This window comes from Tursiops truncatus, chromosome 14, assembly GCF_011762595.2.
Source record: "Tursiops truncatus isolate mTurTru1 chromosome 14, mTurTru1.mat.Y, whole genome shotgun sequence".
NCBI lineage: Eukaryota > Metazoa > Chordata > Mammalia > Artiodactyla > Delphinidae > Tursiops > Tursiops truncatus.
This window is the reverse complement of record NC_047047.1, coordinates 30,936,124-30,957,318: the sequence shown is the minus strand read 5'-3', so window position 1 is coordinate 30,957,318 and position 21,195 is coordinate 30,936,124. Positions and strand designations below refer to the sequence as shown.

The following is a 21,195-nucleotide window of genomic DNA, read 5'->3' as shown; positions in this document are numbered from 1 at the left end:
CAACCTCGTCGCGGGCATGGGGCCCGTCTAGGGAAGACTCACAGCCAGGGGCAGAGTTACGGGAACGCTGATGAAGTTTAAGTTTCAGGGATGCTCATTTGAATGGGTCCCTTCTAGGCCTTCTAAGGTCCTGGGAGGGGTGCTTATTATTTTGCATTTGTATTTTTATGTTCTTTTTCTTAAAGAGGCCTCCCAATCGTACAAGCATCAGGCCCCCCACAAAACCAGCCTGCATGGAGCAGAAGAAGACAGCCTCTGCTCTCTCTCGGTGGACAGCACGCTCCCCAGATAGGAAGGGGAGAGCAGAGGCCCCTGTTCGCTGTGCTCTGGCCTCGTTTACTGAATGAGTAAAGGGGAAGAAAGGCCTGGAGTTTTACACACAGGAGTGGGGAAGGATGCTCCCTCCTTAACTGAGACAGTTTTCCAGGCAGAACTGAAGACACTTCATTGGCTACATAATAACCCCATGCCTGAACGACAAGGAAGAATCCCAGTTCAAACCCAGCTTGGAGATGGGGGATTCCACCAAGTTTCTTTAAGTTGAGCTTCCCCCAGTTTCCCATCATTCCTCTCAGTTTGACCCTCCTCCCTTTACCCTGGCCGGCAAGCAGCTAAGGGCTATACAGAAGTCTCTGAAGCCAGGGGGAACAACAGGCAGGGGCCCACTGGGGGCCTTCCCCCTTGTGGGGACAGTTTTTTTTTTCCCCCTTTTCTTTCTGTTTTTTTAAACATAAAATGTTCAGAGCCAAAAAAAAAAAAAAAAAAAATCCACCATAAAAAAAAACAAGACAGGAAGGAACAGCGATGCCTGATGCTCTGTTGCCCAGAGGCCTCCCTCTCTCCTGTCACACAAGATCCCTCACCCCCCTGCCGTGCGTCAGAAATCCAAAATTACTAGAAACCTACCACGTGAGAGATGCTTTCATTATTCAAGTTTCCAAATCTATTCTCTTGAAAACAATGCTTCCTCATCTTAAAAGATGCCCTCGTTTGGTGAGCCGGGGACAAAGGCATTTTAAAAACCCATGATGGGGGCTTCCCTGGTGGCGCAGTGGTTGAGAGTCCACCTGCCGATGCAGAGGACACGGGTTCAAGCCCCGGTCTGGGAAGATCCCACATGCCGCGGAGCGGCTGGGCCCATGAGCCACAACTACTGAGCCTGCGCGTCTGGAGCCTGTGCTCCACAACAAGAGAGGCCGTGATCGTGAGAGGCCTGCGCACCGCGATGAAGAGTGGCCCCCACTTGCCACAACTAGAGAAAGACCTCGCACAGAAACGAAGACGCAACACAGCCATAAATAAATACAAATTTAAAATATATATATAAAAAGCCATGATGCAGGGATTTGCCTTGCAAGCCAGGCAGGCTTCAGGGAAATTTATCCTAACAAGGAATGACCAGAGGAAGGAGCAGCCCGAGCATCTGCCCTCGTGTTTAATATTCTGTGTCTGCGTGCTCCACCGCAGGCCTCTGTGAGCATCTTATACCTCAGCGTTCATAGGGAAGAAGGCATAAAACTACTACTTATTGAAGAAAATGGATGTCCCCTCCCCTAACTGGAAGATGTACCTCCTTAGCACCGCTTCCTTTCATCTCTAGTCACACCCCAAAGCCCCCCACCTCCTGCTGAAAATATTTTAAACCAAAGGGCCATGTTGAGTTATTAAACTTTATTTTTACTTTTTAAAGAAAATAAGAAATTAACTTGTGTTGGTATCTAGGCTGTTGGGAAGATAACAGTGGCAGGAGGCAATCTTTGGTTATTTATCTGCTGCTGCCTTCCCTTCTGAAATCTCTTTCAAAGCTTCCAGAGAATTCCATGCAGAGGCTGCCCAGCAAGGACAGGAGCAGAGTTTGCTGGGCAGGTCAGCTCCTGCTCTCGCTTCTTGTCAGAAAGTCAAGTCCAGGCAAGGCCCCACTCAGGCTCCCCTGCCCGGCGTCAGAGAGCCTGGAGGATGCATCCGCTTCCAAGCCTGGAGGCTGGCTGGTTTGGAACTTCTGCGTGGTGAGGAAGCCACCTCGCCTCCTGCCATTTAGCCATCCAAGACAGAGCCTGGGCAGGCGCATTTAGGCCCTGACCCAAATGGCCCTGCTCAGCCCCATGGTGGAGGCCGTGTGGGCCCAGGGGTCTTTGCAGTCCTACCACCCTGTGCCCTGGTGAAGGGAGGAGCAGAGGCCGAGTCCACACGCTTGTCCTGAGTCAGGCTGAGAGCAGTGGTCAGCCCATGACCCTCCTGAGCTCCGATCCAGGAAGAAGCTTTGGGCAGCAGGCAGCGCGTAACACAGGGTGTGCCAGCAGACAGTGAGCTGGGACACAGGAGGGTAGGTTGGAGGCCAAAGCCCGAGGAGCCAAGGCAGTTTGCACCAGTGCAGGAGGACAGAGCCAGGTTCTGGGCCACCAGGCTACATGGTGTGGGCTGTGGAACATTCCACATGCCTCCCGGCCCACGGCAAAGTCTTAGCACCCAAAGGGGCTTTTCATCTTGGGACTAGATGAAAATGCAAAAGGATTCATTTAGAGTAGCTGAACTAATTTCACGAATGAAGCAGATACTAAACAGGGCAGATGTGTATGTATTTCTACTACATACTCATATTCATTCAACAGGTAACACAGAGCCATCCTTACATGATTGTCAATTCCTCTTCACAAGGTAATTGATAGAAATTCCAATTCAAGATCATAAGGGGCAACCGGGCCCTGCTGTGGCCTCCATCCCTTTCGGACTTCACTCTGAAATACACTTGCACTATGTGACTCTCTGATCCACCCGGAGCCGTGTGGATGAACTTCCTTCCATCAGGTGGAGCGATTACAAACACGGTCTCAGTCTCTCATGCAGCTGCCTTATGTTTAGTCTTTCAAGTATAGATATTAAGCGAATTTTTTATAAATCTGGCATTAGAGTGTAATGATGAAGTGGAAGGGGACAAGGTTCTAAAATCAGACTGTGAAGGTTCAATTCCCAGTTTTGCAACATTAAAATTGAGGGCATATAAATATGTCCATAAGTGGTACAGGAAGGGTCTGGGTAAGTTACATACCTTCGCTGAGTCTCCTTGTTCCTTATTCAAAAAGGGGATAACAGTTCCTGCAACAAGACTGCTTTAACAAGCCTCGTTTAATTAAATGAGCTCATGCATAGGTAGCACTTTGCCTAGTGCCGGGAATGCAGATAGCACACAATAACAGTCGCTATCATTAGTAAAATTAGTACAAAGACATCCATGAAAATGCAAGAGTTTCAGAAGGAGTGACCTTGTAAAATGTCATCCTAAAAGACTGGGAGGGACTGCAGGAGCCTTCCACCTGGGCCTTCGACCTCCAGTCTTCCCCTCAGGTCCATACTCTATGCATTGAAAGCATTTACTTCCCAAGAAACAAGTCCGATCACAGTCTCCCCAGGTTGAAGCCACTCAGGCTCAAGAGAGAAGCCATGCCCCTCAGCTTGGGCTCCAACAGTGGGGACCCTGCCTCCTTCACCCCTACACCATGCACTTTGTGTTTTCTTTCTGTGCAGGAATGCCAAGCTCTCCTTCGCCCTGAGGGCGAGAATCCAGTGTCACCTCCTCAGTGCTAGTTCCAGACACTTAGTTCTTAGTGCTTGCTGAGGGCAGTAACCTGCTGGTTGAACTTGTAGGCTGTGGAACCAAATGGCCCAACTCTGTTAAAAATTTAGTTTATTGAAATATAGTTGATTTACAATGTTAATTTCTGCTATACAGCAAAGTGATTCAGTTATACACATATATACATTCCTTTTCATATTCTTCTCCATTTATGGTTTATCACAGGATATTGGCTATAGTTCCCTGTGCTATACCGTAGTACCTTATTGTTTATCCATTCTCTGTATAATAGTTTGCATCTGCTAATCCTAAACTACCAATCCATCCCTCCCTCCCCCTTGGCAACCACACGTCTGTTCTCTGTCTGTGAGTCTGTTTCTGTTTCGTAGATAGGTTCATTTGTGCCATATTTTAGATTCCACATATAAGTGATATCATATGGTATCTGTCTTTCTCCATCTGACTTACTTCGTTTAGTATGATAATCTCTAGGTCCATCCATGTTGCTGCAAATGTCATTATTTCATTCTTTATTATGGCTGAGTAGTATTCCATTGTATATATGTACCATATCTTCTTTATCCATTCATCTGTCAGTGGACATTTAGGTTGCTTTCATGTCTTACCAAATGGCCCAGTTTTAAATTCTGGTTTCTCCCTGTGACCTTGGGCAAGTTGCTTCTTCTGTCCTTGCCTCAGTATTTTTCTGTAAGATAGGAAAAAACAATATTATTGAATTCATAAGGTTGTTAATATTAAGTGAACTAACACATGGAAAGCATGTTAGTACATATTTAGAAAGGACAGTCCCTGGCACATAGTAAGTGTTCAATAAATACGAGCTATACTGATAACAAGTATTATTATCATCACTATCATTACTACTATTGCACCAGAATGTAAGCTTTAAGACTCAAGAGACTGTTTGCTTTTTTCACTGCCTGGCACATAAAAGGTGCTGCGTGAAACTCACAGATATAGAGAACAAACTAGTGGTTACCAGTGGCGGGCGGGAGGTTGGGGAGGGGCAACCGAGGGGTTGGGGGGGCGAGAGGTTCAAACTGTTGGGTGTAAGATAGACTCAAGGATGTACTGTACAACACGGGGAATAGAGCTCACCATTTGTTATAACTGCAAATGGAAAGTAACCTTTAAAGTTGTATTAAAATTTTTTTTAATTTTTTAAATAAAATAAAAACTATCCAAAAATAAATTAATTAATTAAAGGTGCTGCGTGTACAGCTGTTGAATAACAACACACAGGCCCCTGAGTGTGGGTAACGGTTGATACATATTCCTCATCAGACCATGAGCACCTTGGTTCTGTGTGATCCATCCTTACCGCTGAGGTCTGCTCCATGGGTACCGGACGGACCCTCAGGAAACGTTTGCTGAATGAATCCATGAACGAACCTCCTCCGAGGTTGCATGCACATGTTACCTACTTGTAGGACATTAGCTTCATGTCTAAGTTCATCAGAGATTCATGCCTCTTGTCTGACGGTGACCCTTTTACACTGGGTGTTTGTATATAACGGTGCTGGAAGATCTTGAAAACCAGGCAGTGCGTTGGGGGGCTTTACTGGGGGCTGCATCCAGAGCAAGGGTCAGTCCCTCCAGGAGCGTCTGCCCCACTGCATTTCCACTCCCCCAGTGTCCCCACTGCACCTTGCCCCTGCTGAGCCCCACGCTGTCCTCCTTTACTACGGAAGGGAGGGCTGGGACCAGGCAGACCAAGCCTGGTCAGAGACGGGCCGGATGAAGCTTTGTCTGAATCCAGGAAATCTCCTTCAGGAGCTGAAGCCTCCCCTCTCCCCTTGTGGTCCCGGTCCTCCACCCTCCCCACTTCACAGGAAAATTCCTTCTTTTTCCAGAAGGAATTAAAATAATTTTCCCCACAATATATCAGCTTTTCTGCTTCAGTTCCTCTCTCTAGAGTGAAAGTAAAATCAGGAGAGGGGAGATTGCATATAATGGGAATAAATGCAGTCTGTAGTCTTTACTAAATTATAACCTTATACTGAAAGACCACTGTTTTATAAGCCTTGCAGTAACCAAACCACTTATTATTCCGACGGCAAACAGACTTATGATCTGAAATGGCCACCATGTTTGCTGGCCACGAGGAAACAAAGGGAGGATGAGTTACAGCTCAGCGTCTGACCTGATAGCTTCCATCCCACTTGTCCAGCCATGTCTGCTTACATCTTACAGCTCATTTTCCCCTCACATCAATGCAATGAGGCAGGTGAGGTTCAGCATCTCCATTTTATGGGCGTGGAACGTAGAGACTGAAAGATCAAGGGGGCTGTCCTTGACTAACAGTAAGTTTGGAGAACACACGGGATTTCTTTGTATCTTCAAGGAGAGCATCCGTCTGCGTAGCTCATTGCATAAACGTTGTGGGTCCAAGACCGTCCTCTGGCTGCTGTGCCCTCTCCCCACCCACTGCCCAGCCCTGCACCTGCACTTGTGAGGTGCAGCTCCCTCGGGGACAATCTGGCATTCCCAAGCCTTGGCTTGGTGGGATCTGAGTGTTTAGTTCCCTGGCTTTTGGGTCAAAGACATTCCAGGGAGTAAAAGCTGCCTTTAAACAGCTTCCAGTAGCCCCCACTGAGCACTCAGAGCACTCACGCCCCAGCTCTGCCATTAACCTGCTGTGTAGCCTCGGACGGGCCATCCAACCTCCCCCTCTGTAAATGGTTGGGGAGAGGGCAGCTTTGAAAGTCTGATCATGCTGTGAACAGTCTCCCCTGAAGACACATGCTCTGAAGGTCATGAGTGTTGTTTCGGGAGGGTCACACCTCCCATCCACTTGAGCCCATCTGTGTACCCCATAGGTCCACTGATCCTGGGTGAGAACCCCAGGGCCACGTGAGCCCTGATACCATAGGGAGGAGCCCCAAGTGCAGATTTTTAAAATACAACTTCAAGAGTTTACTTTCTCATTGTGCAATGTTCAACAAAGAAAAAGAAAGGCAAAGACAGATTTTTTTTTAATTACCATAAATCCACTACGAGCAAAATCACCATTACTATTTGAGTAAATAGCCCTCAGTCTCTCTCTCACTCTTGGCAAACATAAGTCCACTCATTATATCAGGGCTGTTCTCTCAGGTTATTTAAATATTATGTGTAAATATAATGTCTACAGAGTAATTGGTGGTTCTACCATGTATTACTAACTATTCCTTAATTGTTAAACATTTAGGTTGCTTTCCTTTATCATCATCACCTGTACAAACATATCTGATTTTGGGGGGGGAGCTAAAAGTGGCATTGCCAGCTATATTCAGAAGGGGTACCTATGACAATTAATACCTGTGACAACTTGCCCCTCGCCCCCAGCTCCAAAGGTTGTACCCACTTGCACTCCCGGTAGCTGGGAAGAAGGGGTGGTGGCGGGGACTTAAATCTGCTCCCTTGAACCAGCAGCCCCAGAATACTGACACCGAGGGAGTGGGATCTCTGTTGCTGAAAGTTAATCATCATGTCAGCCCACGGCAACTGTCTGTCTTGGGGACTGGCCTAGGCATGTTTGGAAGTGGGCATGATTTGTCTTGGGCGCCTGCTTCATTGGACCCGAGAGCAGCGTTGACTCAGTCACCACACCCCTCCCCTCCCAGGGTCAGCAGAAGCTGCCTCACCCTCTACTCCCTGGAATCCCTCTGCCCTTTATCACATCCCATCAGTGGGCTCTAGACTTTGCCTCGTGACTCTCTTACACGCACCTACGAGACACGGGCTCAGGCAAGCAGGCTGAGTTGAGAATTGTCCCAAGTCCAGCCCAAGGGGTGGCGGGAACAGCAGTTCCAGGGAGTGGGAGGCTGTCACCGGGCACAGGGTGATGGTCCGGAGGCAGATGGCGGTGGTAGGCCATCTCAGTGCCCAGCTGCAAAGGCAGCCATCTGCTCTGTCTCCTGCAGGATTGGTCCTTCAGGCTGTTGTTCCAAGAGAAGAATGGGGCTTCCCTGAAAAGACAAACCCACTTCTCATGAGAACTGACTACATAGAGTGTGTTGCCCAGAATGTTGGGCAGCACAGTTTACTTGGCAAACTGTGCTCTTCTCTGGGACTTAAATCTGCATACTGGGGATGGGAGTGCGGGGAGGGAGAGACCACAGGTATTGCCTTGCCCCCCAAGCTCACATGCTGGTTGCACGCACAGCCGGCCCCACTGCTGACCGCCCTCTCTCTCGGCCCCGCAGTCCGATGGCTCCATCCTGGCGATCGCCCTGCTGATCCTGTTCCTGCTTCTGGCCCTGGCTCTCCTCTGGTGGTTCTGGCCCCTCTGCTGCACCGTGGTAAGTGCCCCAAGCTTCCCCCCCGGCCTCAGACCTCAGGCGGCTCAAAGCAAAGAATGACACAGGTTAACAGGACCATGAGTAGGTAGAGGGCAACAAGAAACTGTGTAAATAATTAACAATAAGTCTAGCGTCTTTTGTACAATTTTTATAAAATTGGCAAAAACTAACATGATTGGGCTTCCCTGGTGGCGCAGTGGTTGAGAGTCTGCCTGCCGATGCAGGGGACACGGGTTCGTGCTCCGGTCCGGGAGGATCCCACATGCCGTGGAGCGGCTGGGCCCGTGAGCCATGGCCGCTGAGCCTGTGTGTCCGGAGCCTGTGCTCCGCAATGGGAGAGGCCACAACAGTGAGAGGCCCGCGTACCGCAAAAAAAAAAAAAAAAAAAGAGTGGCACCTACCTTTATTTTATTCTTTTAGCTACCACTTATAGGACACACCTATATGTGCCCAGCACAGGATCAGTAAGGATCTCCTCCCCATCACCGTCACCTGGAGCCACCACATAGCTCTGGCCAGCATCCCCAAATAGTGCAGGGCCTGGGATAACCCGCCATCACCTGCCGTGCCCAAATGATATGTGCTTGTCTATCAGTTTCTATTCCCTGGCCCCCAAACCAGGAAAACACCAAACAAAGTAATATCCAAATGAAAAAAAAACATTAGCTCTTGCAAGTCTAGTTCTAGCACATGCCCTGACTTCATGCACAATCAGAGCATGCGCTGTAAAGGCAGGTGCGTTTGAAGCGAGCGCTGCTCCACTGCCACAGCTTCTTCCATTCCCTGCATCTCAGTTCTTCCATGGCAGGCCCAGCAGAGGAAAATAGATGGTGAGCATCTCCAGGCTAGAGCTTGTCTTCACTTTATCTCTGGAAATCCAGCACTTAGCATACAGTGCAAGGCGACTCAAATCTGTGTGTAGGACAGAAACTGAAGCCTCATAGAGCACTAGACTTGAACAAAAGGGAGAAATGGTTTCAAACAACACTTTAAAGAGATGATAAATGGATGAGTGCAAAACTCAGTCAGGATGTGGATCCCTGTGGCAAGGATTCTGGAAAGAAAGAGGCTTTTGCACCAACAGAAGCCTCTGGTTTTGAGGGGAAAAGATGACTTGTAGCAGACAAGCATGTGTAAGTGGGAGGGACCCTGGTGGGAGGGACAGGTGCAAGTCTCAGGTCAATTAGTGTAATCCAGGCTGGAGTGATTTCACCAAGATTTTAAGCAGTCTTAAGCACAGCAGCCCCAGATTTAAATGTTTAAATACTTAAGGCTGCATAACCATGTTATTTTTAAGGTTAAAAAAAACACTGAGGCAGCCAGACTGCTTTCTATGGTGATTCAAAAGGAAGCATATCTTCAAGTCTGGAATTCTCGTGGGAAGAAAACTTTCAGAGGGCTCTTAAAGAAGAGGGTGGCTGGGAGTGTTGGTGGTGGCAGCCTGAGGTGAACACTGGGGCTTCTGTTGTAGTAGGCATCACCCTTTGTTCACTTAGTCCCTTTGATTATTAAAAACAGTTACCTCTGGGTGGGGACAGCTAGGAACAATACAACAGCCAAGCAGTACTCCACCATTTACTGGTTGTGTGATCTTGGGCAAGTTACTTAACCTCTCTGTGCCCCAGTTTCCTCATTTATATGATGAGGACGATGAGAGCTCTGACCTCATAGGTAGATGGTGAAAATTAAAGGATTATCTATATATCTGCTTAAGATTGTTCCTTGTATTATTATTAATAATTACTATTATTAATATTTTAAAATATTTACTATAATAGGAATATATAACTGTACTGTATGGCATTCAATTTATATTAGTGAGAAATGTCTCTTTTTTCCAGTTTTATTGAAATAGAATTGACAGATAGCATTTTATAAGTTTATGGTATACAACTTAATGATTTGGTACGTGTATATATTGCAAAAAGTTTACCACAGTAAGTTAACATCCATCACCCCACATATTACACATTTTTCCTTGTGATAAGAACTTTTAAGATTACTTTCCTAGCAACTGTCAAATGTACAATACAGTATTCTGAACTGTAGTCATCCTGTTGTACATTATACACCCCGAGCTTTATCTTGTAACTGGAAGTTGTACATTTTGACTACCTTCACTCAATTCCTCCACCCCCAACCCTGTACCCCAGCCCCCACCTCTGGCAACCACAGATCTGATCTGTTTCTATGAAGTTGGTTCTTTTAGATTCCACATGTAAATGAAATCATACAGTATTTGTCTTTCTCTGCCTGACTTATTTCACTTAGCATAATGCCCTCAAGGTCCATCCATGCTGTCGCAAATGGAAGGATTTCCTTCTTTTTCATGGCTGAATACTATTCCATCGTATATGTATACCACATCTTCTTTACCCATTCGTCCTTCAATGTACACTTAAGTTGCTTACATGTCTTGGCTATTGTAAATAATGTTGCATTGAACATGAGGGTGTCTGTATCTCTTCAGGATAGTGGTTTTGTTTCCTTCAGATATATACCCAAAATTGGAATTGCTGTGTCATATGGTAGTTCTATTTCTCATTTTTTGAGGAACCTCCATACTGTTTTCCATAGTGGCTGCACCAAGTTACATTCCCATGAACAGTGTACAAGGATTCCCACTAATACTTGTTATCTCTTGTCTTCTTGATGATAGCAATCTTAACAGGCATGCAGTGATATCTTATCGTGGTTTTAATTTCCAGGAAAATGTCTCTTATTTAATGCCGTTCATTATTGGAGGCAGGATCACACAAGGTCAGATTGCTTTGCAATATTCAGAATATTTTTCAGCGAATCTATCTGGCTAAGCCTATGTTGCTTTGGAAGACAGCAAAAATGTCTTAATGTGGCCTGATTTTGTAAGTCCTGAGGAATTTCTTTACAAGGGAAGATCTCAGAGACTGATTTTCCTGTTTATGAAGCATTTAAAAACTGCCCTTCCACATATTTCTGAAAGCTGTCTGGGGCTCTGATGCTTAGTGTGCTCCCCAAATTACTCGTTGATCGCTGGCTTCCTTTATGAGTGATGATGTTCTGAGGAGGACAGGGTAAATTCACGTGTTTTCTAAAGGGAGTATACAGGAAGGAGGGCAAACGTCATCTCCCCACACCCCAGGATGCCGCATGCAGCAAGTTTCTCTCCCCCGCGTGACAGCACGCCCTCACCACAGTCTGGGACTAGCAGAGGGCATCCTTGTAAATGACGGTCCTGAAACCTCCCTGCCCTGTCTTGAGTGTGGGAAATACCCCATGGCCTGGTACCAAAGCCGTATCTCCATGATGGGAAATAGCCAGAGAGCAGAAAGGGTCTGTAACATGAGGAGCCATGAGGTTTGCCTTCCTCCCGCTTCTGCACAGTTCTTCCGGGGAATAATATTCAAAATCTTTAACAATTTGCAAGGCCTCCATCCCAATTGAGCCAAACATTAACCCCTTAGTGGCTGGATATGGGGCGGGATGGGGGATGGTCCATGAAGTCCTGTAGGGTGGCAGGGGTACAAGGGCAGGCACTCAGGTCACTATTTACTAATCATAAAGAGCATTTTAACATGTAACGACCAGTACGGCCAGATCAGGCATAATAGACACTATGAGGCCAGCCTTCTGCAGCCGTCAGCATCCTCTTGCCTCCTGCTGGTCCTGGAAGAAGAAAGCTGAAGGCTGAGAGTGACTGGTGCTACCCATTGCATTTTGCCTTTCTGGAAGGACCCCATTCCCAGCTGGCTCTTATCTCCCACCTAGATGGAACCTGGGTTAACTTATTGCCCGCGTAGCAGAGAATAATCTATCAGTAATGACTGATGGAGAGAGAATTGGCCAGATCTTGGATCCAAAGTTTTCAGTGTTTCCCAACGTGGCCCTCAGTATCCCCAGGTAAATCTTTGCCTTCTAAGATTCCTAACTTTATTCACTGGCACTAAAAATATTCACATTGGAAGAGAGAGAGTCATCAGCCTATGTACCCTGTGCTTATTTGCATTTTCAAAAAGGGAATTCAGGGGCCAATATTTTACAAAAAAATAAATGAATAAATAAAACCCTGCCTCAGTTCCACAAAGGGCATTTCCAGAACGCTTTAAGTCATGCTATGGACACTCCATCCACTTATAAATTTGGTCCAATATTACTGAAATCTCTAAATTGAACTTTAAAAAAAGGAAGACTAGGAAATCTGCATGAGAAGAGGATCATGGGAAAAAAGAGTTGAAATGTACTGGATGAGTAAACGTATGAACATATGGAGGAAAAAAGTCCACAATGAATCAGTGGTATTAGAGGTAAATATTATCTAATACAGATCTAGAACATGCAGGTAACCCTGAGAGTCTACCATCATCCCAGCCAAGAGGCAGCACCCTGAAAGCCTGCAGTCTAACTAGGATGGTAGCTTTAGGTACACAGGCAAAGGCCATCACATCCTGCCTAAATTTCAGCAGGTCACCAGACACTGATAGATTCTGGTTAGCAATGGGGACTGGCTCCTTCAAATCAAAAATCTGGGGGAGAGGATAAATGCCTGCCTGGTGTCTTAACCTACGGACCCCATGCTGACGCTCTCATGAACACCCTCGATTACCTAACACGCAGCCCACTTGCCCTGCCCCATCCTTATACCGAGACAGAGCAATTGATAGTCTTCTCCTCTCCTACTCCATGATGATCCCTTCAGAAGAGAATTGCCCAAGCATGCTGTTGGGGCCACTGCTCATTTACGAGGCCTTCTCATTGCTTAGCAAACGCTCACCTCATCTTTGTGGAGCCCCAGACTCCACCCCCATGGTGTCTCTCCCAGACTGTTCCCGTTCTCCCGCAGATGACTGTCGTATCTCTGGCTCTTTCACTCTCAACAGACAGCCTACCCTTCTGCCTCAGTGAGAGGTGGAAGCTGTCCTGTGAGAAACCTTCCACTTCAAGTAGCACTTTCATGCGTGCTGCTCCAACATCCCTCCCCTCCCCGGATGCAGCCTGGCTGCATCTCTCACCACTCATGTCCTTCATTTTGTTCTCTCTCATTCGCCTCTGCCTGTGGTATCTTCATCCTTTTCTCTACACTGTCTTCCTCCCTGCTGCCTACTGGCCTCTTTCAACCTTTAAAAATGTCTCATACGTTATTCCTCCTTCAAGCCGCCCTCTTCCTTCTCCCTCCCTTTCATCTGCCAACTTCTCTGCAGAGCAGACTGTCCACAATTCCTTCCATTCACTCTTCGGCCCACTGCACCCTGGCCTCCATCAGCATCGTTGCTCTAGCCCATACATTGCAAGCCTGAACTCCCCAGCCAGGGATCTCTGCTCATTTTGCCTTCTTCTTTAGCTCTTTCAGCAATGGGCACTCTCTTCTTTCAACTCTCTCCTCTGCTGGCTGCTGCCGACTCTTCTAAATCTGTCTTCAGTTTTCCCCTGTCTCCTCCTGCTGCCACTCACCTCTTGTTCTCCAGGATTGTCTTCAACCTTCTCTGCACATTGTCCCTGGGCAATATCACTAATGCTCATGACTTCAGCTACAATGGATACGCTGAGGGCTACTTAATGTGTCCACCCATTGCTGGCCTCGGCTTCAGAAGACCAGGCCCACAGTATTGGTACCCAATGGGCATCTCAAATGTAGGCATCTCTCCCCATCGTGTCCCAGCTAAATTCATCATGTTTTCCCCAGAACTGCTCTTCATCGATAGATATGTCACCATCCTCTGAGCTGCCCAAACTCTAGACTGAAGAGTGATTGCCAAGGTCTCCTCTGTCTCTCCTGGTCTTCTCTCACTTCACAGGTGTCTGTAGAGCATCCTCTTCTCTCACACGCCATCTCATCTGATACATCCATCTGCACCCTTTACCCCAGCATAAGCACTCATTAGTTGCTTAATAAATAGTTGTGGAATGAATGGATGAACGAATGTCATTGCCTTAGTCTGAGGTTCTGCATCTCCCGCCTGAACTACTGCAATAACTTCCTAACTGCTCTTTTAGCCTTTCTCACTGTCACTAGGTTTTTTTCCCTTAAAAAAAGAAAACTAATCAGGTCATGGTCCCACTCACTTCCATGCCCCAAATCCTCTTGACTGTTCAAGATCTCTAAAGCAGACTTCAAATTCCTTGACATGGCGTACGTAGACCCTCTCAACCCGGCCACACCCCACTTCTCCACCTCACCTCCCACCTACTCCTCCCTGTGCCCGGACCCCCTCGGCACCCTGTGCAGACTCCTTCATGGCACTGACCATGGCGTTGTAACTGATCGTTTGCTTGTCAATCTTCCCCTGTAGACATATGCTATTGGAAGCCAGGGCTGTAGTTCCCCAGCGCATAACCATGCCTGGCTCAAGACAGACTGTTACTCAGTATATCTCAAAGCTCATTGAGGAGCTAAATGGAAGGAGGGCCATCTCCAGGCACACTCTATTCTTTGGGGTTCCTTGAACATACCTCATAGCTACTAATGATCTCTTTGCTTATATTGTTTCCGCTTGCTGAAATATTTTCATCTTCTTTATCTACTCTGTCAACAATTCCTCTTTCTTCAAAGCCCGGTTCGCTGATCACTCCGTCTCAGTAGCTTTCCTTTTTCCCACCTGGGGAGAATCAGCGCCAACCTCCCTTGGTTTTCATAGCACTTTTTCACACATCTATTAGCGAATTTTCTCATTCTGTCACAAGTGTTCATTCATATATATGTTCCTGTCACTATACAAAGAACTGCTCCAGGGGACGGAGAAACTTGTCACAGAAAATCATCCCACAAAGAAGTACAGTGCCTACTATGTAATTCATATGTTTTCCAAACTAAACTAAAGGGGGGAAGGGGAATGGATACGAAAGGAACCCACAAACCGGTGGAACTGTAGGGCATGGTAGTTTCATGGGTGTTTGTATTATTATTATCAGGTTTCATAAATTACATGTATTTTACACACATTGTTTTATATGTATCAAATATTACATAACAAAAGACACTTTTATCAGCTTCTTAAATAAAATCCTAGAAATCTGCCCATTTTATTAGGGGGTTGATTGTATGTCAGGAACCCTGAATCAAAAGATCTTGCCATATTTTGCCAGGTGAAAAAGTTTCTGGAGATTCGTTGCATAGCAAGGTGAACATACTTAACGTTACTGAACTGTACACTTAAAAATGGTTAAGATTAGGTTATGTGTTTCTTACCACAACTAGAGAGAAAATAAAAAGAGATCCTGCTGTAGAGTTGGAATTCTTCTGCAGCCCAGCTAATTAAACTACACTATTAAGGTGAAAGCAAACCATTATATTTCTGTTCAAATAACGGCAAATATTGGGAGAGGATCTTGTGCGTGCTTTGAGAATTTCTCCCGCGAGAAACAAAATGCGGTTCCCTTTTGTTTGGGTTTGTTTTTAAAGGCCTCGTAGGTATCTTATGAACAGTTTTTAAAGAATTATGTAAAGGATCATGTTTAATTCACTTTATTGAATTTCTAGGGTAGTTCAATGAATGACAAATTGCAAGGGACAAAAACTAATCAGAAACTTGACATGCCTTAAATTGAAATAAAAATAAATTCTTCAAATAATGCCCTCCACACCTTTAAGCATAGCATTTCATTTTCAGGGCCAGACAACCAAACCTAACATCACCAAAGGGATTCACTGAAGCATATTTAGTAGAAACCTGACAAGTACAAGCAGTTCCTTAGCCAGGCATCATGGGCCTAGACTCATCGTGCTTTCTGGATCCCTTTCCAGCCTCCACCCATTCCCATCTGGACACACCTCTCTCTGCAGCTGACAAGGTTGCTTCCCACTAGCATGCAGAGCCCTGCCATGGCCTGCCCTCGCCTCAGAGCTCTGCACCACACGCCAGTCTGTTCTCATCTCCACCTTGCCCTCGTGGCTTCCCTCATCCCTGCTGGGCTGGCCCTGCGACTTGCCTGGAAACCCACCCGCCACCATCCTCATGCCCCTATGTGAGCTGGAAAGAGGCAAGCTGTCATTAAAGACAATGGGGTTCCAATATGAGATCTGCCTCCATCAAAGGCAAATCTTTTAACCTTCATTTCCTCACATGAAAAATTAGAAAATTGGAACCATGCTGGCACTAAGGTAGCTTCCTTATATTCTTACCTCCTATAAGTGAATCTACTCCTCTCCTTCAACATTTCCTGGCCTGTGGTCCTTAAACCTGGTTACATATCAAAATATGATGCAAGTATCAGGGGCAGCATTTCCAGACGCTGTTCACCTAAACTTCTTTTGACCTGGAATCCTCCCTTGACCCTTACTCATTAACATACTGACATCTAGAAGGGCACTAGTCCTTCCCGAACACCTATTGACATCCCGATGTCTGGAAGGACACTAACATTCTGCCAAAGACCGTTTGGGAAACATAAGCCCAGAGAATGCTGAATTGGCTGAAAGTCAGATTCCTGGGTCCCTAGGTGTGGCCTCTTTACCGCCCTCCTCGAAGGGTGTCAATGCCAACAAGCTCAAACACACTGTGAACATCATCCCGTGCCCTTGTTCCTTGTGTGTCCTGCTCAGATCCCACAGGCACTGCCAGTGGCTGGAATCACCTTGCCCATAACCCAGGCAGACCAGATGCTCCTCTAAGCCTCAGGGAATCTGAATTCATGAATTTTTTTTAACTGTCTCAGTGTTTCGCAGTGACTCGTGCATCATCTAGTGAGGAATATGCATAGCTGCTCTTTGAAATTACCATGTACATCATTTAGGCCTTATCAACTAATGTTAAAATTCTTGCCACTACTCTCTCTTACGTATGAATTTGGCCTTTTAAATAATTCCAGTCTTAAGGGAGATAAGATGAGAGGCCAAAAATTATTTGGAATTTGAGTTCCAAATGTAAAAAACAAAAAAGTTGAGCTCATTTCTTTGAAAATTTCTTGTACTACATTCTAGATCAACACCCTTGGCACTAGACTTTACTAAACTTTTACAGTATAAAATTACTGGATTCAAGCAGTACTTGGCCAGCTCTAATCAACTGTGAGGTTTCTATTACATTTATACTGTTTGTATAGTAGGTTTCATTTATCTGTCATCAGCTAGTATTTCATGTTTCCTGGACATTTTCCACATTGCATTGCCTAGTTTCCCTTGGTGTCTTGATTTTAATTAAAAGGATATTTATTATAAGGTCAGGGAATCAGAATGGAAGCCTAAATTGTAAAAGCATGAGAGCAAGCATCCCCTTCCATCCATGAAATTAAAGCCTTTTGTTAGGTGGCTTTTCAGATCTCATTGGCATTTCTTCTATACACAGCTTTCTTCTGATGGCTTCTCCTCACACAGAACCTATGAGGCCAGGGAGGTAGCAAAGGAGTTGGAATTAAGATATCAGCCCAGAAGTCTCAGGATATGCGATGTTTTAAATCAAAGGCTCCAAATACAACATTTAGGCATACGACAACATTTAGGCATCTAAATACAACATTTATTTGAGTTACCCCTCTGAGCATGCAAGAGGTAATCATTTGGGAAAAATCAATTACTCCTGGCTGGTGATACACTGGACTTCCTAGCAAAATAAAAACAAAAAATTTCCTGGAAAAAAAATGTAATAAAAGTTGTTTTAAATGCATAGCCAGGCTCACAAGAAAATAGACATCTCCAGGGACAAAATAAAAAAGGTTCTGGAAATCAGACGGTTAGCTGACCCTAAAGCGGTGGTAATTTTCCAATCTCAATAACCTAGACATTTGGTTTCAGAGCCTTACATAGGTCCATAAAAGTTTGGGAGTCAGAATTGAGTCTTCTGCTACAGCTGAGACCTTAAGTAAAAGGATGAGCTATGAGTTGTGTGTGTGTGTGTGTGTGTGTGTGTGTGTGTCCCTAAGAATTCAGAACCACAACCTCTCAGTTTTAGAGTTCAAATGTTTATTACTTGGGGTTCTGTAAATTACAAACTAAGAGAAAGGGATCACAGTTTGGAAGTATTATTACTCAGACTCCTTGGGGTTTTACTACGCATGGAAAGCACAGAAGACCAGAAATCAGTTGAGGAATCAGGCCCTGTCATTGCTCTTTCCTTTGCTCTCTACAAAGTGAACAATGGTTGAGTAGCAGATACATCAAAAGTTCTCTAAGTACCATTATTTCTCCCATAACATGAAGGGTATTCCTAAAAATATCACTTCATATGGAATTTTAGCCCTATGGAAATAACAGGACTGGGGGGGGATATAGGTTCAGAACAGAACATTCAAAACTGTGCAACGTTATAAAATAATACACTTTTAAAAATTAATAAGAAACTGAAAATTTCCACCATTTTAAGCATCTTCAATTCTTGAAGTAATGCTACAGTATAAATAGCACTATGTCTCAATTTTTAAAAAATAAACACATGAAGTTTTGTGATGAGTTTGAGTATGATGTAGCCCCATGCCTTTGAGTTAACGGGACAGAAGGAAGGACATTCTTAGGATGAAGTGTCACAACAACAGAGGTGGATGACTGTGACTCATTGTCTTCTTACCCCTTCTGTGCTGGCTTAAAATAGAAATGCAGCTTTTGTTGTCTTGCCAGGGTCCTCTTTTCATAACAACAACAACAAAAAAAGCTGTTTGTGTGGTTCCAAATAAGACCAAATGCCACAAAAGTGTTATTCTGCTGCTCTCAGCATGATAGCCTTTTCTTCAATCCATGACACATGTTTCTAATCCCCTTTAAAGCAGATGAAGGGCCCCATGCCTTCCATTCTCCTTTCTTTGGGTTCCTCAGTGTGGTCTCCAATGAAGCTCAACGTGGGTTCCTTTACTCCCTTTGCTCTCAGGGTGTCCCACGAATCTCATCTCTTCATGAGCATCTCATGCACAAGCTTAAGGCTTTCCTCCTTCCCTGAATCCTTGGATTCTTATAACCAGGACATACACTCGTGTTGAGGATGCTTTAAATGCTTTCATGAAGAAAGGTACACAGGCTCACAAGTGCGATATATTGATTTAATTGCACTGCACAAGGGTAAACAGAACTAAGAAAACAGATGAGGTGTGTGTGAGTTTTGTGTGTTTCTTCCAGGTCACTCCTGACAGCTGAGCAGCATCTTCACATTCACCTGATAGTACTTGGTGGCACCCAATATAATCAGCCAGCTCACACTTTTAAATGGTTAATGTTATGTTATGTGAACTTTACCACAACCAAAAAAATCTAAAACACATACTTCAGAAGTATCTAAAGGCATACTTCAGAAGTATTGCAGGTTCCATTCCAGACCACCACAGTAAAGCAAGTCACATGAATTTTTTCGGTTTCCCAGTGCATATTAAGGTTACATAGTCTATTGAGTATGCAATAGCATTATGCCTAAAAAAAATTTACATACCTTAATTTTAAAAATAGTTTATTGCTGGGCTTCCCTGGTGGCGCAGTGGTTGAGAGTCAGCCTGCCGATGCAGGGGACGCAGGTTCGTGCCCCGGTCCGGGAGGATTCCACATGCCGTGGAGCGGCTGGGCCCATGAGCCATGGCCGCTGGGCCTGCGCGTCTGGAGCCTGTGCTCCACAACGGGAGAGGCCACAACAGTGAGAGGCCCGCCAAAAAAAAAAAAAAAAAAAAAAATAGTTTATTGCTAAAATATGCTTAATCACCTGCACCTTCAATGAGTCATAATCTTTTTTTTTAATTTTGAATTTTATTTTATTTTTTTATAGAGCAGGTTCTTATTAGTCATCAGTTTTATACACATCAGTGTATATATGTCAATCCCAATCGCCTAATTCATCACACTACCACCACCACCACCCCACCGCTTTCCCCCCTTGGTGTCCATACGTTTGTTCTCTACATCTGTGTCTCAATTTTTGCCCTGCAAACTGGTTCATCTGTACCGTTTTTCTCGATTCCACGTATATGCATTAATATACGCTATTTGTTTTTCTCTTTCTAACATACTTCACTCTGTATGACAGTCTCTAGATCCATCCACGTCTCAACAAATGACCCAATTCCATTCCTTTTTATGGCTGAGTAATATTCCATTGTATATATGTACCACATCTTCTTTATCTATTCATCTGTCGATGGGCATTTAGGTTGCTTCCATGACCTGGCTATTGTAAATAGTGCTGCAATGAACACTGGGGTGCATATGTCTTTTTGAATTATGGTTTTCTCTGGGTATATGCCCAGTAGTGGGATTGCTGGATCACATGGTAATTCTATTTTTAGTTTTTTAAGGAACCTCCATACTCTTCTCCATAGTGGCTGTATCAATGTACATTCCCACCAACAGTGCAAGAGGGTTCCCTTTTCTCCACACCCTCTCCAGCATTCGTTGTTTGTAGATTTTCTGATGATGCCCATTCTAACTGGTGTGAGGTGATACCTCATTGTAATTTCTATTTGCATTTCTCTAATAATTAGTGATGTTGAGCAGCTTTTCATGTGCTTCTTGGCCACCTGTATGTCTCCTTTGGAGAAATGTCTATTTAGGTCTTCTGCCCATTTTTGGACTGGGTTGTTTGTTTCTTTAATATTGAGCTGCATGAGCTGTTTATATTTTTTGGAGATTAATCCTTTGTGCATCGATTCGTTTGCAAATATTTTCTCCCATTCTGAGGGTTGTCTTTTTGTCTTGTTTATGGTTTCCTTTGCTGTGCAAAAGCTTTGAAGTTTCATTCGGTCCCATTTGTTTATTTTTGTTTTTATTTGCATTACTCTAGGAGGTGGATCAAAAAACATCTTGCTGTGATTTGTGTGAAAGAGTGTTCTTTCTATGTTTTCCTCTAAGAGTTTTACCGTGTCCGGTCTTATATTTAGGTCTCTAGTCCATTTTGAGTTTATTTTTGTGTATGGTGTTAGGGAATGTTCTAATTTCATTCTTTTTCATGTAGCTGTCCAGTTTTCCCAGCATCACTTATTGAAGAGACTGTCTTTTCTCCATTGTATATCCTTGCCTCCTTTGTCGTAAACTAGTTGGCCATAGGTGCATGGGTTTATCTCTGGGCTTTCTATCTTGTTCCATTGATCTATGTTTCTGTTTTTGTGCCAGTATCATATTGTCTTGATTACTGTAGGTTTGTAGTATAGTCTGAAGTCAGGGAGTCTGATTCCTCCAGCTCCATTTCTTTCCCTCAATACTGCTTTGGCTATTCAGGGTCTTTTGTGTCTCCATACAAATTTTAAGATTTTTTGTTCTAGTTCTGTAAAAAATGCCATTGGTAATTTGATAGGGATTGCATTGAATCTGTAGATTGCTTTGGGTAGTATAGTCATTTTCACAATATTGATTCTTCCAATCCAAGAACATGGTATATCTCTCCATCTATTTGTATCATCTTTAATTTCTTTCATCAGTGTCTTATAGTTTTCTGCATATAGGTC

The 21,195-nt window shown here is 44.7% G+C and overlaps 1 protein-coding gene and 1 long non-coding RNA gene across 9 annotated transcripts in view; one reads left to right on the top strand and one right to left on the bottom strand.

The window, feature by feature from the left end:
* ANTXR1 (ANTXR cell adhesion molecule 1) overlaps positions 1 to 21,195 on the top strand; it is a 266,303-nt gene that overhangs the window by 135,428 nt on the left and 109,680 nt on the right. For 6 of the 7 annotated variants that reach the window (XM_073791293.1, XM_033838374.2, XM_073791292.1 and 3 more), the window contains exon 13: positions 7,780 to 7,875. In XM_073791293.1, the coding sequence (XP_073647394.1) occupies positions 7,780 to 7,875 (96 nt within the window). Of the gene's footprint in view, positions 1 to 185; positions 681 to 7,779; positions 7,876 to 21,195 lie in introns of those variants that run through there. The other variant, XM_033838376.2, reaches the window with a different exon arrangement.
* On the bottom strand, positions 1,655 to 19,414 carry LOC109551124 (uncharacterized). 2 transcript variants are annotated; one of them, XR_002177820.3, is made up of 4 exons: positions 19,197 to 19,414; positions 7,721 to 8,828; positions 7,303 to 7,542; positions 1,655 to 4,277 (listed from the first exon to the last, which is right to left on the bottom strand). It is a non-coding gene; the product is annotated as an uncharacterized lncRNA (long non-coding RNA). The 2 variants fall into 2 exon arrangements; XR_012325665.1 differs by having other exon boundaries at positions 1,656 to 4,277; positions 7,721 to 17,164.